This window comes from Abramis brama, assembly GCF_963993115.1.
Source record: "Abramis brama genome assembly, chromosome: 7".
Taxonomy (NCBI): Eukaryota; Metazoa; Chordata; class Actinopteri; order Cypriniformes; family Leuciscidae; genus Abramis; species Abramis brama.
Genome location: NC_139969.1, coordinates 13,118,770 through 13,142,389, shown reverse-complemented (window position 1 = coordinate 13,142,389; position 23,620 = coordinate 13,118,770). Strand labels below are relative to the sequence as shown.

Here is a 23,620-nt window from a genome sequence, read left to right as displayed (position 1 = left end):
ACTTTTATAGTATCTCTCTCTCTCTCTTTCTCTCGCTCTGTTTTATTATTATTTATTGTTATAAATTGGTTAATATTTGGGGGGTTTTGTTTTGATTTTTTTTTTTTTTTTGGCTGATTAGTGATGGGAACTATATTTTGACATCTAAAGTAAATCTTTCTTTGCTTTTTTTTTTTTTAATCAAGTTCAAAACTTTCTCAAAAGTATTGATTTTTAATTAATTATTTTCAGGTTATTTTAGTAAATATTATGAATGCTAAATATTATATTAATATTTTCTTTATCAATTGGTTGATATTTGGCTTTTTTATTTGGACTGATTATGGTCGATTAGTTTAGGAAACTTATATTTTGACGTCTAAGTAAATCGATATTTTTTACATGTTTTTTTATCAAGTTAAAAATGATTAAAATATGAAGTTTTGCGCTTATATTGTACTTATATTGTACTTGTACTTATGCGCTTATGTGTTATTTACTATATTTAAATTAAATTGTGTGATATATTTCTGCTATATATCGACCTTTGATTCTGCTTTGAAAAACTGTTCACCACTTCTCATGGTCCCTCGTTGTTACCCTATGGGAGGATCCAGATGGTGTAACTATGACATCTACCAGTTGAGTCGATCTGCAGAACGGTAAAGGGACAGGGCAACTGATGCTGAGGCGGGATGCTTTGGGACAATTCTCTCCACATCCTTTATTTTACACCCTGCCTCCATAAGTGCCACAGTGATGGACGTCTTAAAAGGATGCAGATTTTATTCAATCTAATTTTCAACCAGCGCTTGAGCTTTAGCCAGCTAGACACTTTTTTAATGACTCTTCCATCTCAGAGGTCTCATTTCTACGGCAACATAAAGCCTCATCCATAGATAAGACCTCTTATTTTCTCTTTTCCTTCTCTCACTCTTTACTTTCTTTTTGTCTCCCGCCTGTTCTCTCTTCTAGCATTTCCTTTGCATTTCTATTCAGCTCTGTAATCGCTACATCTTTGAATCAAGCTGTTTTCCCCTCATTTACAAACAACAACAGTCCTCTGTATCTATTCATCCATCGAAAACTCTTTGTACCATTTAAATAGGTTTCTTTTCAAAATCCATTTTTTTGCTTGTCCACATGTAGTCTTGCCCACACTGAGTCTCACACATCTCGCTCAGTGGACCTGAGGTAATTGTCCATGTTATTTACTGAGCTGAACCTGCATTAATCCACAGACCTGCTAATTAACTCCATCTGCCTATCATTGAAAAGCTCTAAATACTCTCCTCTTAATCTCCCATTGGGCGCTGACTCATACCAGCCAATCCCTTCTCTGTCCCTGGGAAGCCCAGCCCCATTAGAGTGGCTTTGAATGAATTAAAAGAATAAAACTAGCAGGCTCTCTCATTGCAGAGGTGAGGCCGAGAGTAAAGGTGGTGCTTTTGAAGTGAGATCGAGCAGGCGCTGCGGTGGCACTTTGCTTGTCCCTTCTGAACACAATTACAGTGACCCAGTGGGGAGTGCTATCTCCAAGTCACAGAACATTGATCTCGTCCCTTCATGGTGTTTGATTGGCCGACTAAAGCTGCTTCGGAAAAAGATGAGCATCCGTTTGCTTCCCTGCTCTTCTTCTGTCCTGATTTGTGATTTCCGAGGTGACAGGTAGCTGTCATTGTGTGTTTGCTTGTTTGAAGTGAGTTTGGCATGGAAAAAGACAAACGATTTTGTTTCATAACCTTTTTGGCAAAAGGGAACTCTACAGCTTTTTTATCTATTTTCTCTAGACATGTTTAGCACCGATTTAAAATCACCTTTCTACCGAACTGTTTTCAACATTGATAATGATACTAAGGGCCCTATTTTAACGATCTGAAACGCAAGTGTCAAAGCTCAAAGCGCAAGTAACTTTGTGGGCGGGTCTTGGCGCTGTTGCTATTTTCCCAGCGGGATAAATGACTCTTGCGCCAGGCGCAAATCTAAAATGGGTTGGTCTGAAGTAGCTTCATTATTCATAGGTGTGGTTTGGGCGTAACGTGAAATAAACCAATCAGAGCGTCATCTCACATTCCCTTTAAGAGCAGACGCGCTTTGTTCTAAAGCGGATTCCTATTATAACGGCGGATTTGCCAGACGCGCGCCAGGAGCGGTTCACAGCCAAGGAGAGCAACGCTCTCGTCAGGGACGTTGGGGATGGAGAAACCCACCCAAATTAACTTCGGTTAAAAAGGAGTATGATAATTTGGGTAAATGTGTAAGCTAGATGTATGCTTTTATAATAAATTGTCTATCTATCTATCTATCTATCTATCTATCTATCTATCTATCTATCTATCTATCTATCTATCTATCATAATAATGTATGATTTGCAAAAATGAAAACTGCTGCTTCTGTGTAGATGAGAGAATCAAAGTGTATGCGCGTTGTGCACACGCTACATTGATTATGGCCAAGCATGCGCCCTTAAAATAGCATATGAATAACATGCGCAACGCGCCACTGACTTTAAACTATTTTTTCCTGGTTAGTGGCGCAATTGTTTTCTAAACCTGCAAAATAGCATGAAGGAACGTTTGCGCCGGAACACGCCTCCTTTTTTGCGCTGAACCGCCCAGGGAGCGCAAGTTCATTCCCTAGTTTAGCGACGTGCTTCTGTGGAGGGAAAAGCGCGCTTTGCGCGGGTGCAAAATAGGAATGATACATGCGTCAGTGTACAAAGTCAATTGCGCTGGGTGCAAGATAGGGCCCTCAATGTTTTTTGAGCACCAAATCAGCATATTAGAATGATTTCTGAAGGATTATGTGACAATTCAGCTTTGCCATCACAGGAATAAATTAATATATCTTGTCTTTTACTTGTCTTTTAAGTGCACGACCTTGACCATTCAATTATGTGTGTTTGACTTCCTGTTGTGCCAAATCCTTCAATCCTAATGCGAACAGCTCTCCTCGATTTTGCCTCAAGTGTGCCGAATCGCAGACGACATCTTCTAAGTGGAAATTCGTGCATTTGCTTGACAGAAGTGACAGAGCGTTTTGAAGTCCGAGCAATGACACGGTGGCCACTCTGTAGACGAATCCTCACACACTTCTTGTATCGTAGACTTTTCCCCATCAGCCACCTCTCCCTCATCCAATAACAGCAGGACATCTACTACATGTCAGTCTGTGCTGAAATTCAAAGCCCTTCAAATGCAGAACTGATGCACACTACTGAGGGAGTGATTTGAAAGGCTGGTGTTATATTTCTGCACATTTAGGTGCAGTTGGTTGATATACGGAGATGATTATTAGCTTTGACTTTCATCACAGGCTGTTGTTTTGTTGTGTCACGGATACAAGGTGTCTAATGGAGATGTACTGCGTAATGTCCCGGGTTGTGACGTTTGGAACTAATGTTCACTATATATATAACTCTGATGAAGGCAGATATCATGTTTTAGACCATCACTCTTCTTTATCCTTCCTTCCTTCTTGACTTTTCTCAGTATATAAATGTCACAATAAAATCCTATCACTGTTTTAAAACATTATGTCTTTGTGTTTGAAATGTTGCTTGTTGTCTGCGGCAGTGTGAAATAGGTTGTCTCTTTTTTTTTTTTTTCATTTAGTAAATTTTTGTCATGTGATATTCATTATTTTTGTCAGATTTGACATTGTTCTCTTTTCTCCAAATAATAAAATTAATAATAATAAAAAATAAAAAAACATTACACACTTTTGCATCATTTTGTGCATATGCAAGTTGTAATTTTACAGATCTAATTAATCTTATTAATTAACCCACTCGCAAAGCGCTTCAGTTTTCCGGTGTTCATTCACTGTTTAGCTTCAGAAACAATCATATTGTTTTTAGACTTTTCTTCTTCAAAAACAATGTTAGTGCATTAATATCTTGCATTGTGATTTTTTTCCTGTCATTTTTTTTTTGTGCTAACAGCATGTTTCAATTAAAATTATTGGTAACACTTTACGATAAGGTCTCTATTTGTTATAGTTAAAGCATTAACTAACACAAACTAATAATGAGCAATACATTTTTTACAGCATTTATTCACCTTTGTTAATCTTAGTTAATACAAATGTTCATGTTAGTTCACAGTGCACAGTGCAATGTTAACATACAACTTTTGATCTTAAAAATGCATTAGTAATGGTTGAGATTAACAACTAAGATAAATAAATGCTATAAAAAATGTATTAGCTCAACAATGAACAATTTAAGTGCATCATAAAAGTGGCCACTTCTGTAAACTAAAGTTCAAAAGTTTGGGAGCTAGCCAAAATAATAATAATAATAATAAAAATATAAATTTAAATAGATCAGAATTAACAGTAAAGTAAATGCTGATTTTTAAAACATATTCTGTATTCATCTAATGAATATAGATGAAACAAATGAAACCGTATTGTAAAGTGTTATGATGTGCATTTTTGTCATCATTGACGAAAAATCTTCGCTAAAAAACATTTTTGCGAAGTCAATCAATAACCAAAGTCAAAAGGATAAACTCGTAATTGAAATACAGTGAAATATGAGATGCTTCAGTTTAAAGCTTTTCGTAAATCAAATTGATATGATGTATGAGGATGCTAAATGATTGTCCATGTCTCACTTCTCATCCTGTCTTTTTGTCCAAATCTTTTTCCTATCTCAGGTTCCTGGCTGTTCTCTGTGTCAGAGTTGGCCGTGCCAGGGGCGGAGGTGGGTCGGATCTCAGCAACAGATGCTGACTTGGGAGACAATGCCAAGCTGGAGTACACCATCCTGGACGGAGAGTCAGGGGACACCTTTAACATCACCGGAGCCAACCAAGAGGCCGTGATCATTCTGAACAAGGTGGGAAGAATGTCCACAGGACATATGGGAAAGGGAGAAAACCTTGCTGAAAAGCCCATCTGAAGCCAGTATGAATTTCCAGTTTGTTGCTGATTTGGTGCTGGGGTTTGTTTTTTTAGGCAATATCCCAAAATTCACATAGAAAATATGTTGGACACAAACTCGGCTGCTGGCTGTCAGCTAAATATGGCTACAGTAGTGAAGGTTGTCGACCAGCATGGTCTTTCTGTTTGAGGCAGGCTGAACAAGAAAGTCTTGCTGGTTAAGCTAGTTAAGAAGCCTGGTGGGAACTGCAGCACAATAGTGTTGACCTGCATCCAAAACACAGTGCATTCTGGTAACCATCGCTGGTCTTTTCAGCAGGGAAAAGTGTGTGTGGGCATGGGTTCATAGAAGGTGGGTAGAGATCAGAAGACGCCTCATAGAGCAGATGATGCTCTGGTGTAGGAGGGGCTGGTTACTCATTCTGCCAGGTGTCGTGAGAAAATCTGCTCCAGTGGAAGAAAAAACCCTCAACAAAACGCCAAAATGAGAGTCGGTGCTGTATAGGCGATGTGAGTCAATGTTGAATCAGCCCCATCGCAGTCTGTGTTGCCTCTCGCATTCGTGCGTGTGCGCGAGACACCGATCAGAGAGAAGAGTGTGATTTACGCTGACATGCCGTGTGGTGCATGCCACACGCGGGAGCCCCATGAGACTGCACTCATTCACTGATAAAGATTCTGAGTGGCACTGTTCGCCTGAGGCCATCTTCGCATCACCTGAAACAGCACATGATACATTAGTAAACTGAAGGAATAGTTTGCTCAGAAATTAAAATTCTGACATTGTTTACTCACCCTCATGTCATTCCAGACACACATGCTGTATTTTCTTTCTCCATAGAACTCAAAAGTAGAAGTTTTTTTAGAAGCTCTTGTCATACAATGACAGTTCATAGTCACCAGGGACTGTCAAGCTCCAAACAGGTCAAAAAACAAACAAAAACACAAACCATAAAAGCATGCTTTAAATCATTATATTACAAAACTATGTTAGGTAAGTCTTATTCCTTGATAATCTTGGTGCCAGGCTCTAAATATCTGCCTGTGTTCTGGCTGAATGTGAGGTTAAACACTTCTGAGTTGGATTATTTATAAGAAAGCTGTCACTCCTTGTAGATCATGTTGCTTCCCTCATACAGTATGTACACAAATAGTCAAAACATGCCATTGCTTATGCAAAAACACTATTTCCATCATCTTAATGCATTTAACTTGCAATACATAGCTATACTATGTTACACTTACTATAATGCATTATAATTTACATAAATATACATTTGCTTTATTTGTTATTTAAGTAACAACATTTTTTAATCGGAATATAGAAGATTATGAGTTAAATTCTGTCTGTTCTTCACACTTCTGTTCAGAAGACTTGGAAACGAGTTGTTTGGACTACAGTTTTTAACAGTTGTGTTAAGATTCTTTATGTGTTTTTGGCTGCAAATATAACTGCTTACAGGAACAACATGAACCTAAGTAAAAGATGACACAATCAAACTGTTCCTTTAATGGATCAACAGGCTCATTTTACATACAAAATTATCTCAGCTAATCAGGTTTTGCAGTGATATGTTGCCTATTACAGTTAAAATGCTTGAAGCGCCATTTCCAAGCTGCTGGGTGGCCAGGTGATTATGTGTATGCTCTGTTCAGATCTGGATCTGTGATCAGACACTGGGAAAAGCCAGCACAGTTTTACTGATGCCAATCCAGGTTCCTGGATTCATTTGTGTGTACCTCAGGTTGACTTATGGGGGTTTGCCTCTGTGACAGTCCTGGCAGGTGTGGGGAAGTCAGTGTTAAAAAAAGGCTTTGGCTGCAGGTGAGCCTGGGAGGGATTTTAGGCCAGGGATGTGTTACTGCGATAAGGGAAAACTGGAAAGAGGAAAGCGACAGAAAGGAGCAGTGAGATAAAACGAGTGGCCAGAGAGAGGAGACAGTATATAGAGAGATACAGAGACGTGGAAGTAAGACATACACTAGGGCAGACAGTATTAAAGATAAAAATGTAAAGTTAGAATTTGCAGTGCAGTACCTGCCTTCTCATTCTAAGAACCGCTCGGCCCGACGGTGGAAAAGCGGCTAAAGTTGCTAGGCATAGATGTTATGTGAAGTCTTGCACATTCAGTTTTTTTTTGTTGATAGGATGGTTATTTTATTTTAAAGCCACACATAGAGTAACTAACTGAAAATTCAAAGACTGTGTCTCTATAAACTAAGTGCAAATGGACCCTTTTCACATTTTCTGGTTTGGGATACAGAATAGTATCCACCTTATTTTTCAGGTAAGAACGGGCGCGACCATTTGTAATTTAAATGTGTCTGGCTTACGGTGTCATTCGCTTCCAGTTATTTTTAGCTGTACAGAACAGCTTGTTATACTGCTTGATATTGCAAACTGGTATTTATTACCATATTATTTTAATGTAGTTACTTAATTATAAACACGCTGGTTTGTAGCGCAGACAGTTTTAAAGTTTACTGCACTCTGTTATTTCCCCATAGCGGCTAATAAATCGGAAATCTCACACATTCACAGAAAACATCTTACTTGCATGTTGAAAAATAAGGTGGATACAGCAGACTAAACTTTACAAGGGTTCATGGACCATATAGGTGATAAAGGAGCAAATACTATTTTTGTAAATTTAAAAGTAATGTGTTTCTTTACTAGTTACTTGAAAAAAGTAATCTTATTACGTAACTCGCATTACTTGTAATACGTTAGCCCCCCAACCCCCCACCCCCATTATACTAAAATGAAACATTGAGAACTCCAATAAAGGGATAGTTCCAAAACCTCATGTTCCAACACCTGTATCCATTTCTCTCCAATGCTGAACACAAAAGAAGATATTCTGAAAAGCGTTGGGAACCAAACAACACTGGAGCCCATTGACTTCCATTGTATGGACAAAAACATTTATTCATTTATCTTCTTTTATGTTCTGCAGAAGAAAGAAAGGGTGAGTAACTTATGACAGAATTTAAATTTTTGGGTGAAGTATTCCTGTAAATCATGTGAGCTTTGAAAGAACCACCTTGAAGGAATAAAGAGTTCATCTGGGAAAGAAAGAAGGAATGCTTCAGTCTTCTAATGCTTAGTGAAGGAGGAAATGAAAAAGGGGAATTATGGGTAAACAAATGAACTCCTCCCATGTCTCTCCTTGAATTTCTACTTCATCCTCCACTGCACTGATGCTTTATTCGCCCAATCATATTTTTGAAAATTGCTGCTGTGTTACAGTTCTCTAATATCCCTGTCAAAACCACATAGAGACGGTTCCATTGTCCATTAGGGCTCGGAATTCTGGCCAGGACTCCTGACTGCGCTGCAAGACGAAATGATGGAGATGAAGAACAAGACAAAGACAGAGAAAGAGAACAATGAGTGAGGATATGCAGGTGGGAGTATCTGAAGACAAAGATTGAAGAGGTTAAAAGGGATTTAGCCGAAGAACCCACGCGCAACTAATAGAAAACATGAAAGATACCACTCTAATAGAATTAGAATAAACAAAGCGTAAAATTAGCACTAAGCTCCCCTTTGGTTTCCGGCCCATTAAACAAAAATAAAAAAAACCTGCTGAACATTATTTGTCGTGTTTGTGTTTGTGTTTACAGGACCCCGCTCTAGTTTGGCCACCTGCCTATCTCATTCAGAACAGCCGAACGTCATGCCTGCCTCTTGTTTATTTCGCTCCATATCAGAAAGGCTGAAGTTGAAGATTTCTTTGAGAGAGAGAGAGAGATAGTGAAAAGAAAAGAAAGCAGCACACAGAGAGGAAGAGCTCGCCCCAGGGAGGAAAGTGTTTCCAATAGGAGCAATTTCTGTCATCAAAATGCCCGCCATGACCTCTCAGGAACCCACAGAGCTTAGAGCGTGGTTGCTTTTTGCTTAGAGGAGATACACGTACCATACAAACATACATGTACATGCGCATACAAAGAACCTCATATAATACATCCGTTGATGTATAGATGACCATATGCAGCATGGATGCTTAAAGGCATAGTTCAACCCAAAATTAAACTTCTGTCATCATTTACTCACCCTCACGTTGTTCCTCTCAAACCAGTTTGACTTTCTTTTGTCCATGAAACGGGAAGATATTTTGATGAAAGTCTCAGCTGCTCTTTTTAATCAAAAATGAATGAGCTGTAGGGTTGTTGTGCTCCAAAAATGACAAAAAGACATAAAAGCAGTCACTGAATTCTTTAAAATCTTCTGAAGTCATACGTTAACTGTCCTAACTGAAGTTTAAATGGGAAAAAAGCCTCTTGTAGCTCTAAAACCACTTTGCACTTTCAATTCAAATATCGCTTGACGTCAATGATGACTGTCGCTTGACGTGCAAAAATCAATGATGTCAAATATCATCTGGAGCATTTTGATTGTACTTATTGTCATTATTTGGAGCTGGACAGTTCAAGTCTGCAGTCATATTCGTATAAAAAAAGAATAGCTTGGACATTTCAGGCATATCTTCATTTGCATTCAGAAGTTACAAAGGAAGAAAGGAAGTCATACGCATTTGGAAAGACAAGTATATTCCTCATAACCAGCTAGATCAACCTGCTAAACCAGCATGAACTGGTCTAAGCTGATCTTTTTGACCGAGACTATTACAAAACCTTTCTTTATTTCACACATTCAGACCATCCTCATTTACACATGACCTTTCCACCCTCTCTGTTAATTCTGCCCTGAATTACAAACTATGTTATGACAAAAAATGGAGCACATTATAAAAATGAAAGGTACTGAAGAAAGAAGCTTCTTGCAGATAAGAGACCTTTGATGTGCGGATAAAGAGGACAAAGCCTAAGGCTTGGTGTGTGAATGGGTCAGTCAGGGCCCTTTTTGGTAAGCTAGGTCATGCCTGCCTGTCTGAGGAGAAACTGTTTCCATGTAAAGCTGCACTGCGACCTCTCTCTCGCTCTCTCTTTCCCTCCCTCCCTCGCTCGCTCACTCATCTCCACGGTGTCCAGGCAGTGCTGGGTTTCTCTCTGCAGATTTTCCCTCGCTCCCTCTCCCTCTCCTGGGGGATGTTAGTTATGTGCTGTGGTCATTTCTGCGCTTCAAAAACCGTGTGGAGCGCGGCTAGAAATTCATTGATTCTCAAACAGTGCAAAAACTCTTTGTCCTTGAGAAAACATGCCTTGAGTTGAGGATTAAGGAAAGGAACAAAGTGTAAATCTAGGTTTCAGTTTTGAGGAGTTGGGTTCACTCTGTGTCTGGATATGAGTTTAGTGAGTATTTAAAGGTTCAGTTCATTTTTCCAAACCCCATTTGACTTTTCTTCCATGGAACACAAAAGGAGAAATTCTGAATAATTTACTGGTCAATCCTTTTTGCATGCAATTACAATGAATGGGAGATGTGAAAGCTTGAAAAATGGCACAAATCAGCATAAAAGTATCATAAAAGTAGCCCATACTATTTGTGCGCTATATTCCAAGTCTTCTGGTAGCTTTGCATAACAAGTAGATTGACATTTAAATAATTATTCACTCCTCACTACAATCTTCCACTCCAGAAAGCTTGACCACACTGACCAGATAATTAGTGAGTTGAATAGTGAGTTGAATCGGCCCAATTCGTGAATGAATCAACCAAGGCCCGTTTTGTGAACTGGTTCAACCGATTCACTGAAAAGTTTGTATTCGGACAATTTAAGTCAAATCAAATGTACTGTATTTGTATAGCGCTTTTCACAATACACAGCTTAATAGAAAGTCATAGCCTACTATCATCTCTGAATTGCTTTAACATAACGTTGGTATATTAATTTTCTTCTGAATTTATATTTAGCTTTATTGTGTTTAATCGGACAACGCTACATTTCTCATTAATGACAGAGTCGAGACTGTTGCTATTTCTGCCAATGACTAAAATTTCGGTCTGTTTTTTGTCCAACAAAAATATAGCATATGCTTCAGAAGAGACGGAAGAAGTCGTATGGAGCACTTTTGTTGTACTTTTAGGCGCTTTCTTTGTGATCATTTTGGAACTTAACAGGCCCTGTTCGCATTCACCAAAATCACATTGGCTTTTACAGTGCCCACTTAGGACTTTCTTCAGAATAAATTACATTTAGTGTATTCCACGAAAAATGTCTTAAGTCATATACAGCTTGGAACGGCATGAGGGGGAGTAATGATGACAGAATTTTAATCTTTGGGTGAACTATTCGTTTAACACTTTGTCCTCGCGCTGGCATTACACAGCATTATTCACTGTTCTTAGACTAATCAACACAAAGTGAATTTTCAGAGTCATAATTATCCAGACAGAACGGCGCGTGTGTGTTTGTGTGGGCTGGTGGGTGGCATGCTCTGATTAAGCGTATGCAGATTGCTGGAAGTCTGTGTTTATGCGTTTGAGTTTGTGTGTGAGAGAGCTGCATTAGCTATACAGGGCTTTAATGGAATAGGTCTGTGTACATTTGAATATTTAATATGCCGGCAATAGATCCACATCTGTGATCTCTTGTGGCAGTGTTGTTCAACCTGTCCTTAAAGTGACTCTGTGTGTGACTACTGTTAAAGCAGCATTAACCACCTTTTTTGTAACAAGTTCGATACAGCTTTCCAACAGTGCCACCTAGTGCTACAACATGATTTGAGAGGTTTGAACAGAGTGATTGACATTTTCTTGCTGTTGCAAATGAATAGGAAGCTGTGATGCTCTGAATTAAACATAGATCAGTGGACATGGATTTCCTGTTCATTTGTGATGCAGAATTGAAGATTGCAGGTTCAAATCTTGTATTATATTTATTTGACAACTTATTATTATTATTATTATTATTATACATTAATTATACATTTATTTATAGGCACCTTACATGACAGTCAATGACACCTTACAAACACAATAAAACAATCAACATTAAACAACAAATAATCATTATTTCTGCCTGGACAGACTCAAGATTCAAGCATTATGCAGCACATGCATCACTTAAGCTCAATATTATATCTGGATGTTTGTTCCCTGAGAATCAAACTCATGACCTCTGGGTTGTTAATGCCGTTGTCTGCCAGTTGAATTTTAGAAACATCTGGGGATGCTGCAAATCTGTCCTCCCTCTGTTATTTATTTCCATATATTCTCAGTTTAACCGTGGAGCTAATCCAGAGTCATCAACCTGTGGTGCTGTACGGATTATCTGTGTTTGTATTGTATATTGTGTTAATCTTCTGAGAGAGAGAGAGAGAGAGAGAGAGAGAGAGAGAGAGAGAGAGAGAGAGAGAGAGAGAGATTGTGATTGAGGGTGTGAAGAAGGACTGTGGCGAACAGGAGAAGGAATTATAGTGAGAAGAAAGAGAGTTGGAAATGTGGAATTTTTTAACCAGGATTGATGCAAAGGTGGAATTTTGAATAAAACCTGGCTTGCAAGGTTTAAGAACATAAGCAATGAATGAGAGAGTGAGTGAAGGGAAGCAGAACATTGTTAGATTGTAGTGTGTGAATTGAAAGGATAATCGGGGCTTAACGTCCCAGAGTCTTTTAAAACACAAGGGAGACCGCGACAACCTGATTCAAGACTGCCTGTCGACTTTCAATGCATGGACATGCGCACGTACACACACGCAAAAGACATGCAGATGACGAGTATTTCAAGCACGGAGCCAACATGTGTACGCACAGAAAGAGAAACAGGGAGACATCAGGAATTCACAAAGAGAATAGATCAAAATATCAACCTGGAGGGTTTCACCGTGAGATATGGCCTCACCCACAAGTATAGTGATGACATTCTTTACTGTTTGTATCAGGGTGAAATGGCATGGAGACAGAGTGATAGTTTTCTTTTGTTGTTGAGCAATTTAGCCCTCTCTCAGCCTTTTTTCTCTTGGTGATTTAATGTACAATTTTCTGTTTTATTTCTTTACAAATAACTATTTTGTGCTGTAGTGCTTTGGGTATAATAAATAAAATGTATTATTATTGTTGTTGATGTTTTTTGTAGCACTATAGTTATGAGAGGTGCATTTTATTATTAGAGAGGTACATTATTATTTTTATTATCCGTCATTAAATATTTCTTGATGTGATGCAGTTAGCACTGGTGGTTTAAATAATTCATTCATTTGATTCTATTTACAGCCATACTTTTACCTTCAGGTTTTCTTAGTTTTCCTATATACCAGTGCGTACATTACCATTCATATGTGTTTTATACATTAATACTTTTATTCAGTAAGGATGCATTAAATTGATCTAAAGTGACTGTAAAGACATGCATAATCTTACAAAATATTTTTATTTCCAATAAATGCAGTTCTTTTGATATTTCTATTCATCAGATAATCCTGGGAAAAAGCAAACCACTGTTTCCACAAAAATAATAAGCAGCACAATTGTTTTCGACATTGATAATAATTAGAAAGGTTTCTTGAGCAGATTTCTGAAAAATCATGTGACACTGAAGACTGGAATAATGATGCTGAAAATTCAACTTTGGCATCAGAGGAATAAATCACATTTTAAGATAGCCTATTAAATTAGTAAACAGATTTTAAATTTTAATCATATTTGTTATTATTACTGTTATTTTTTTATCAATTAAATGCAGCCTTGGTGAACATAAAATACCTATTTCAAAAATGTGAAAAAAACATCTTACCGACCCCATCTACCTCATTTCACATCTCTCCGAAGATCAAATGCTTGAAAAGTTATATGATCTGCCATATGGTATTATGGAATATAGTGTAATGTAGTATAGCCGAATAGTGGACCATATAGAGAGCCTAATTAATTTCTTATAATTGCTATTTCACTAGAGAGCCATTTAAAATAAAAACTGGAAAGTAGAAAAAGAGAGAGAGAAGGAGATTCCACCCTCAACTAAACTTTGGATAAAAAAGCATCTTATAAATAAACAAATAGATACAAATAATTATAGTACCATAGCTAGACCAGCATAAAACTAGCATAAACCAGCCTGTGAATTCTATTCAGTCAGGTATATTATAAACAGGTGTGAGTGAGACACGAGTGTGTATTTTCAGACCGCCGCTCACTAGGAGGGGTGTTGTGCGTGTGATGGGAGAGGAAAGGAGAGAAGGATGGAGGGAGAGTGAGTGATTGAGTATGTGAGAGAAGAAGGGATGGGGTGATGAGTGTGTGCTCACAGTGTAAGTGACATCTCTCCTCCTCAGACAGATTGTCTCTCTCGGCCTCTAATGGGATCCTGTTAGGAACCTTTTCTCTCCATTTATCCCGCCTCTACACTCTTGCCTTGACTCTCTGTCCCTTTTTTTTTTGTTGTTGATCTCTTTCACTCTTTCTCACCTTCATTTATGTTTTTATTTTTCATGTTTATATTTCAATATCGGTGTCCTTCAACAGTCCCCTACACACTGAGTAATTTTTAATCTTTAATCATGTTTCAGGTTATAGATTCATAGCAGAATGTGTTATGGACCTATGCCTACCATTTAAAAGTTTGGGGTTGGTAAGGTTTTTTCAAATGTTATTGAATGAAGTCTTGTTATGCTCACCAAGGCTAAATTTTTTTTGATAAAAATGTAGTAAAAATAGACACATTATTACAATTTAAATATGTGAATATATTTAAAAATGTTATTTATTCCTGTGATCAAAGCTGAATTTTCATCATCATTACTTCAGTATTCAGTGTCACACGATCCTTCAGAAATCTTTCTAATATGCTGATTTGGTGCTCAAGAAACATTTCTTATTATTATCAGTGTTGAAATTGTGCTGCTTAATATTTTTGTTCTTAATATCTTGCTGACCCCAAGTTTTTGAGCTGTGTACACATATTTGCAATGCAGACAAATCTCAATGCTATGGCACAATGACATTTCAGACAGTTGTGTGCTTCCAACTTTGTGGCAACAGTTTGGAGTGAGCCACAAAGCCACACTTTTTTGGATGAACCTTTCTAACTTGCACAAAGCCCAGACCAGACCCAGCTGAACACCTTTGAGATGAATTGAAACGCAGACTGTGTGCCAGACATCAGTGCCTGACCTTACTGGCAATGGGAGCAAATGCCTTCAGACATGGTACATCTAGTGAAAAGCCTTCACAGAAGCTGTTTTAGAAGAAATGTGAGAGATTAATGCCTAGGCAAGTATAATTAATGATTAATCCTATAAATCCTACTGTATCATATTTGATACACACATTTTTAAGGCCTCTAAACAATCAAAACTTGTACATAATCTACCACATGTCTTCTGCCATCTGCCATCTGATTGACTGTTTATACTTTTTTTAACATGTAAATTCCTTTTTGTATAATTCTAAAAATGTCCACATTCAGACCGTGGTACATGTGTCTTTTTCGCTGTGAAATATTTATTTCAATTAAACACACAAATAATTTCTATATTGCAGCTTAGGTTTACTTGATTAAAAATACATCTTTTTTTGTTGTTTGTTTGAAATATCATGAGTATCAAACATGATCAGGCTTTTTAGGAATGTTTATTTGTGCATCTCTCAATTATCGTTGTATTATCATTGCTCCCAAAATAAAAGAACTTTGATCATAAAACTAGGCATTTAAATGTCATCTTACTAAGACATATTTTTGGGAGATACTGTATAATATTGGGAGTGACAAATTGATTTACATTACAAGCGATCAGTAATCACCTGACCTTTTGGCCATATAAATATCAACAACTTCACCAAATTGCATATGTTTGTGTTTTTGAGCTTGATATTTTCTCACATATCATACGACATGATAAAAAAAAGCCTGGTGTATCAAATATGATACTCATCAAAAAATTTGCCTAAATGTTCAAAATCTTAATGTTCCATTAAAAATGACTATTATTTCATGTCAGGCTTTACAGTGTAAAGGGAGCATATATTCACCCCCATGTTGTTCCAAATTGGTATTCCTTTCTTTCTTTTTCTAAGTCTTTGATTTCAGTGATCTTCAGCTGAGGTAATTATCACCTCTATGAATGACTTCTTGAGGTCTCTTGACCATAAACCAAGACTATTTGCATAAACCATGACTAGTTTTGAGACTCAGGCCAAGATACCAAGTAATGAGTCTCAGACCATGTTTATGAGAGTCCTCAAGATCAAGAGTCCAACTCTGGTGAGACAGAAAGTGGCAGACATTTGAAGTGTCCATTGTGACCTCGTGTCCTTCAGTCAGCTCAGTTTAATTCAACTCATTTCAGTCTGTCCTTCAGCCAGAAACCGAGGCCAAACACATTGTGTGCCCCATTGACTTCTTCCAAACTCAACTTGGTCTTGCATTAAGAAGAGAGTGGGAAAGTGTGTATGAGTTTGTGTGTGTGTGTGTGTGTGTGTGTGTATTATAGCGATGAGCAGATGAATGGAGAACATACATGACACGAGTCATAATGAGCCAGTTGTTTCTGACTTCCTTCAGCCCCTGTCCAGCTACTCTTGCCAAAATCAGCCCATTACCCATTCCTGGTGTGCCAGCTTCCCACACAACCTTCCCAGTGCCAGATTCAGATTCAGATCCCAAGACTCGTCACAATACAAAAATGCTGCCTGGACCTTGCTACTGCATTAGCATGGCCATCCTCATCAAAGAGCAGGATTGCATTTCAAGAGACTGTGATAATTAAAAAAAAAAAAAACCCTGTATTTGAATATCAAATAATGCTCTTTTTGAAATACCATACAGCAAGTCATTGTCGGTATGACGTTGATGTTTACATGCCCTGGTCCTGGATTATTGTAAGAAGCAACTCGACAACACTATCTTGCGGTGTAGACAGCTTTATTGATAATAGTCTGATCGATCTACTTTTATTTACTGCTCATTCCAAGTTTCAATTGGATGTCAAAGATCCATCGGCACCACATTTTCAACAGCATTGTATTTTTTACAGCCACCCAGCAAACTGGCTTGTTTATTATTTACTATCACATCAGCGTCTGGTAGCCAATGTAATTTAACAGCCTTTCCAGGTCAATTTTGCTCTCATAGAAACATATACGAAAACAACAACATCACCAAAAGCATATAAATTTGAATAGGTATTATCATAGCAGATGGGTTTCTTTCTTACTTCACTCTGAGAACAGTCTATCATGCCATTAAAGTTATATAAAAGGTTCACCCAAAAGGAAAAATTCTGTCATCATTTACTCGCCCTCATGTCGTTCCAAACCCGTAAGACTTTCATTCATCTTCGGAACACAAATTAAGACATTTTTAATGAAATCTGAGAGATTTCTGTCCCTCCATTGACAGTCCACGCAACAATTTTTATTCACATATAAACATAAAAGCCTAAATTAAATCTGTTCATGCGATTGTGTCCGTCAAAGTGGTAGTTGCGTAGACTGTCAATGGATGGATATAAATCTCTCAGATTACATTAAAAAGATCTATTCATATATATATATATATATATATATATATATATATATATATATATATATGTATATATATATATATATATATATATATATAGTTTATACATTATTATATTAATATATTTGATATAATATAATAATTATTGTTAGTCATTGCTTTGTTGTTGGCATAAAACAATAATTCTTAAAATATATATAACTAAAAATATTTTTTTTCAAATACAGTTCTAGTAAATATGTGTTATTTATAATACTGTTTATCAATTCATTTTATTTTTTTATTTTTAGGTTTCATTTTGATTTTTTTGTTTGAGTAATTATGGTAGCCTAGTAGTTACAGAATTTACAATAATATGTGTATTTAAAAAAAAAATGAATTTAGCTTTTTTTTATTTCAGTTTTAATAATTTGAGTACATCAGCATTTCTAATTTTCTACGTTTTTTTAATTTTATGTTTTTCATCTAATATTTAAATTTTATTTCAGTTAACAAAAATAACAATTTTAATAGTTTTAGTTAACAATAACCAGACTGCTGTTTCTGCCCCCTACTAGTTTGTGCAGATGCCCAAAAGACCCATTTAATAATCCATTAGTGATTAGTCAGTGTGTGCTATGTTGAGCTCATGTGGGCACTATGAGCAATGCAGTCTTGTCATAAGGTTTATGTTCATATTGATGTTTTTGTTTGATCTACAGGCGGTGGACTATGAGAGCCGTAGCTCCTATTCTTTCTCAGTGGAGGTTCTGAATCCCATCATTGACCCTCGATTCCTGCGGCGTGGGCCTTTCAAAGACCGTGCCTCGATCAGAGTGGCCGTGCTTGATGCCGATGAGCCCCCTCGCTTCTCACGGGCACGTTACCGAATGGATGTGTCTGAGAACTGCCCAGCGGCGTGTACAGTGGGGCGGATCAGTGCCGTGGACCCAGATACGGGGCTCACAAACAACATCAGGTACAGTGTAAAAAATTATTTTTCGATAGTGTTTACTTATTATTGGAGTACATTTGACAAGAAATTCTATTTCAGTTATTCTACCTCAAAATTTCACATTTATTTCAGTGTTCCTTGCCGTTTCCTTGTAATTATTTGTGAAATTTACTAGCAAATTCTGAGAGAAAATTGTTTCTATAGCAAATTATTTTCAGTGAACAGCAGTGCTTCTCAACCTTTTTGATTACTAGGCCCCTCATTGTCCACAATAATATTCAAAGGCCCAATTTGCTAATTGTTGTTTTAGGATTTTAAAGTTTTTTTAGAAATATTTGTATACTCACCATTTCTTCCCTCAATATTAAAATTTTGGCATAATTAAAAAATGTATATTCATTACAAAATTGCCCACAGAGTTTTTAAGATTTTATTAATTTACATGACTTTTCCAAGTACAAATCACTCTGAATGAAGCCACCTCATATATCAAGGGTTTTAAAGACTGTGGGAATCTTGGAGAGATAAAAAAAAAAACCAGCTGTTGAAGAAGTATCTATATAATGTCATTTTAAGTCATCTTGAGCCCCCCTTGGCCTCGGACCCCTGGTTGTGAACCACTGGTGTACAAGCTACATTTGATCAATACACTGAACGTGCAGGTGAAAGTATTTATCAATACTTTATAAGTTCTGAATAAAATGGCACTATGCACCATCTGGGATGAAAATATTCACTAAGCTCATTGCAGTGTATTTCCCACAAAACATACAACTTTCAAATTTGGCACTAATGAGGAATCTAAAAAGGCATCATAATTTTGCTGCCTGTTGTTTGGAACAGCCTTCCCATCAGGAACATGCCTGGAATACCTAAAGCAGATGTCCGTGTAGGCAGCTCGTTAGGGTTTGGAACAGAGCCATTATGTCATTAATTATTGTTGTATGCTTTTCTGTTTTCTATGTAAAAACACTTCAAAACATTATCACAGAAATAAAGGTATTCATGCTACAAGGCACGTTTGCTTGCCTCCACATGGAAAAAAGGCCAATGATCAAGATTCATCCCAGTGAACTACAGTTATTTCAACAGTGCCTAGTTAGGGATCTGAGGATTCTTACTTTGCTAATTACGGCTCTTTTGTTTCCCGTCGCTGGGCTTAAAACAGCTCCTGAATGACAGATTTTCTGATTGACCGGGGCTTAATGCATCTGCTTACCTGCTCATCATGCCACACATTTCTCCTTCTCCATTTGTCTTCTGTCTCCCTCAGGTTCTCTATCGATCCTCAGTCTGACCCAGAAGCTCTGTTCCGGATCACTCCAGACACTGGGCTCATCACTACAGTGACTGAGCTGGACCGAGAGCACGAGCAGTGGCATAATATCACCATTATTGCCACACAGAGAGGTACACACACACACAGTCACAGTGACAGGGAAGTATTTAGCTACAAATAAAAATAGCTAACTGTTGTGAATGAATATAATTGGATAAATATCCATATATAAATATACATTTATATCATTTAATCAGAGCTCAGAAGTTTCTGAATCTGTAAATAAAAGAATCTTGTTTAGGTTGACAGCATTACACTTGAACATAGTTTAATACAAAAAAGAGAATATAGCTCAATATAACTAGAATATTGCTAAATATATATATATAAAAAAAAATGCAGTGACTTCTGCACAGCCGAATTATTGTAGTGTTATTTATGTACTTTTGATTATAGTATGCATTCATATTTTTAATTAGCTTAGATTTTTATATTGTCATTTTTATTTTAGTTTTTTAGTAATTGTAAGTGCTTTTGTCATTTTTATTGTTTTTTCAATATTTATATTTATTATTATTTTGAATTAGCCTTTATTTTAATAGTTTGTCATTTTTATTTCTATTTACTTTTATTTCAGTTTTATTTCAGTTAGTTGCCAAGGCCCAAGACAACATTTAAAATGGTCTAGTTTTTTAAGTTCAAGTTTTTCCATCCAATATTTATGTTTTATTTTATTTCCGCTTCATTTCAATAAATGAAAATATTTTAGTTAACACTGCTGCACAGAGGCAAGGATCAGTGATTTCTTTCTTTTTGAATTGGCTTGTTGAAACGCTTCACTGATTCATGTGTATGTGCAGAAATCACTGCCTCTTTTTATAGAGAATTATTTAGTTATATTCAAGTATTTTTTTTAAATACCTTTCAAGTTTAATTCATTAAAATGACTACATGGAGAGCACATTAGATTAGTGCCTCAGTTTGCTCGGCTGTAAGCTATGTGTGCAATATAATTTGACATTAAAAACAATGATTTGCCATGATGAACCGCTACATATTTTAAAAGTAGATTGTTACTGGAAAAGCTGCACTATTTTGAAAACACCTGAGCTACTGTCACACTACTGGAAAATGTTAGCAGTGTTTTTCATAATTTCCCAAGATACAGTGACCTGGAAATTGGTCAGAACGGCATGTTGTTCACTAGCTCAATAATTCATAATAATGCTTGAAAATGTCCATGCCACCATGTCTACTTGCTAACAAGTTCTAATCTGGCTTGCGACATTCCTGATCACATTTGTATAAGGATGCAATATTTATGGCTAAAATTACTAGCAAATATTTAATGGATTTGTGTTTTTATCCTTCTTTTATGCATGGATTAAACATGGTTTGAACATACATTGAATTTGCACTGCTCAGTTAGATAGCATGCTAGTAGATGATCTATGCTGCTGTGTTACAGTATGGAAAGTAGGTCTAAGCAGCTTCAGGGAGGCCTGATGGCTATTGTAGGCAAAGCCTCTTCCCAGTAATGTGAAGCAGTGGGCACTAATCCACAACATCATGTCATAGCTCTGTGTGTGTGTACGTGTGTGTGTGTATGTGCATGTGTACGTGTGTACGTGCGTTTGTGTGTGTGGATGCAGTCCAAGACATTTGTGTGAAAGCAGTCCAAACCACAGGCAAGTGTGTGGGACTGAATTATAGCAAGAAAGACAGAATGCTTCAATTTCTCTTTTGGCTCAAACCAATCCATTAAGTTTGTTCAACCTATACTGTACCAATATGCCGATCTATTCTGAATTAAAAGCTACTGAAAGCTGTTTGTTCGTCATGACAAGCCATTCATCTAGAATATGAAAAGTAACTGCTGAAATCCTATTTTATTTATATAGCACCTTTCCAAACAAACCGATGCCGTTGAAAGTGCTTTACAGACAAGACCAAGCAATAGACCCAGATATATATTACAACAATACCATTAAAAAAGTTAGAAGGTATAAAATAGAAAATCAATAGTAATAAAATAAAAATGGTATGAATGATTATTAATGTACTGCAAATAAGCAATTATTAAAATCATAAAAATTGAGGGTTCAGAGTTAGGACAATACAAGAAATCCAGACTAAAATGCTGTATTTTTTCATTTAGATAAATAATATATTCATTTCTGTATCAAATGAAATATACATTTATTTATACTTAACATTTCTTCTATCTTGGATGCATTTTTAAAGGCCCACTAAAGTGCCTTGAAATGCATTGCATTATTCAATGTGTTGACGTAATTTCCACAGAAACAGGAAGACAGGGCGGGACATATCGAACAGCTCCTCCCCTTTTTTTAAATAGCCAATAGCGGTTAGTTTAGATTACAGCCTGGGAGCTGTTGAGCTCAGTAAAGCCGCAGTTTCCTCCTAATCACTTACTGTTTCTCCGATACATCTGATCTGCGCATATGATCTGCTCTGTGCTATCGTGTCTCTGAACCTGAACAGACTGTGTGTGCGGTTCGCGTGAAACTAACGTATATTTACACCGTCTGAATCATTCCCTATCCCCTATATAGTGCACTATGTGCCATCCACCATGTAGAAAATAGTAAATGTGTGAACAAGTGAACAATTTTAGCTGCAGCTTCAGCGTCTGTAGTTTCGCTGTAGTTGATTGGACAGAAAATCTGATTAGAAGCTGAAGTGCAGAGTGATGTCATCAAAATCAGTGATCCATATTGGCGAAAGTTTTGAATGCTTATATCTTCTAAATGTGAATTTTGTCATTGGTTTGGAGCACATAGATGGAGCTTATAGATAACAGTAAGACTAACATGTTCATACTAAAATCCAAAAAACTTAATTTTTGATTTCATGGGGACTTTAATGTTTTTTTTTAGAATTTGCCGCAATGCATTATGAAGTTGCATTGTCTGCAAAGGATACATGTGATGCTGCTACCTTTTGCAATACAATGCCTTAAAATACTGCCTCCGTAGGCAGCTCAGTACTGTTTGGAAAAGAGCACGAGTGTGTAAAAATTGTCGGCATTCAGCATATGATTTCTCAAAGTGTGAGTGGAAATGTGTGATAAACTTTAAAAGAGAACAATTTCCCTTCAGAAGCCGAGGCTCATGGCGAGCACACCTCAAGTAGCCACTCAAGCTGTGTCATGCGTGTGTATTTTTGGTGACTTGCTTTCTCTGCTCTCTCAATTACCTCAGATAACCCCAGCCAGGTGTCCAGAGTGGTGGTTGCCATAGAAACGCTGGATTTAAATGACAATGCTCCAGAGCTAGAGAGACAGTACAACACAGCCATGTGTGACTCCGCCTCCACTGGACAGGTGAGAGAACAAGCCACATGTTATAATGGGTGCAAGGAAGGTCGTGCTTGTTCGAAGTGCTCTAATGAGAGTCCTTTTGTTAAGCTCTGTAATTAGGTAATTGTCACAGATGTATTATGGGTAATTAATTACCTTTTCTCAAGACTTCAGGCCTTTAGACTCACTGACTCACACTCTTTGTGTTCATATAGATTTGGTGGTGCATGGTGGTTTTTTTTTTTGGTACGCTCTCATTTTTTGTGCACATCTGTGAGTGTGTCCATTTATACAGCCTGCACGCTGATTGATTAGTTCTGCCGTTACCCTGCAGCTGAATCGCTGCTGTTCCCATTTAGTGGATGCTTCAAGCTTTCTCATCTCCTCTCTATAGATATACATTATAATCTGCTCATCTTTTGGTCTGTTGGCTTTCATCCATTTTGCCTCTCCTTCATTGCGAGTGCCTGTCTTTCCGTGATATTGTCCCTTTTTTTCCCTTTTCGCCTGACTCATGTTTTTTCTTCAATTCTTAATTGGATGTTGTGCATCTGTTAAGTTGTCATAGCTTGTGTCCTTTCTCCTGTCTTCATCATTCTGCTGTCTTCACAGCTTGCGGTAATTGTGAAAGCTTATTGTGATTTCACCAAGTAGGACAAGTAGTTCCTTGATCAACGTTATTATCAACTTTGTTGGTCCTAGAACAACATTGAATGTGCTTACATGCAAGTTTGATATCCTGGTGTAAATTTTTTAAATGTGATGTAGGTACTTTTGTGCACTCGCAATGTAGTAAAACTAAGAACACATAGCTGGTATTTTAATGTTTTCTGTGATGCTTCATCAGACATTG

At 37.1% G+C, this 23,620-nt stretch overlaps 1 protein-coding gene across 3 annotated transcripts in view; it reads left to right on the top strand.

Moving 5' to 3' along the window:
• The window catches only part of cdh24b (cadherin 24, type 2b), a 146,792-nt gene that overhangs the window by 112,313 nt on the left and 10,859 nt on the right, over positions 1-23,620 (top strand). For all 3 annotated transcript variants that reach the window (XM_084120418.1, XM_084120417.1, XM_084120419.1), the window contains 4 exons: positions 4,642-4,823; positions 17,934-18,190; positions 19,440-19,576; positions 22,670-22,791. In XM_084120418.1, the coding sequence (XP_083976544.1) occupies positions 4,642-4,823; positions 17,934-18,190; positions 19,440-19,576; positions 22,670-22,791 (698 nt within the window). The remainder of the gene's footprint in view (positions 1-4,641; positions 4,824-17,933; positions 18,191-19,439; positions 19,577-22,669; positions 22,792-23,620) is intronic.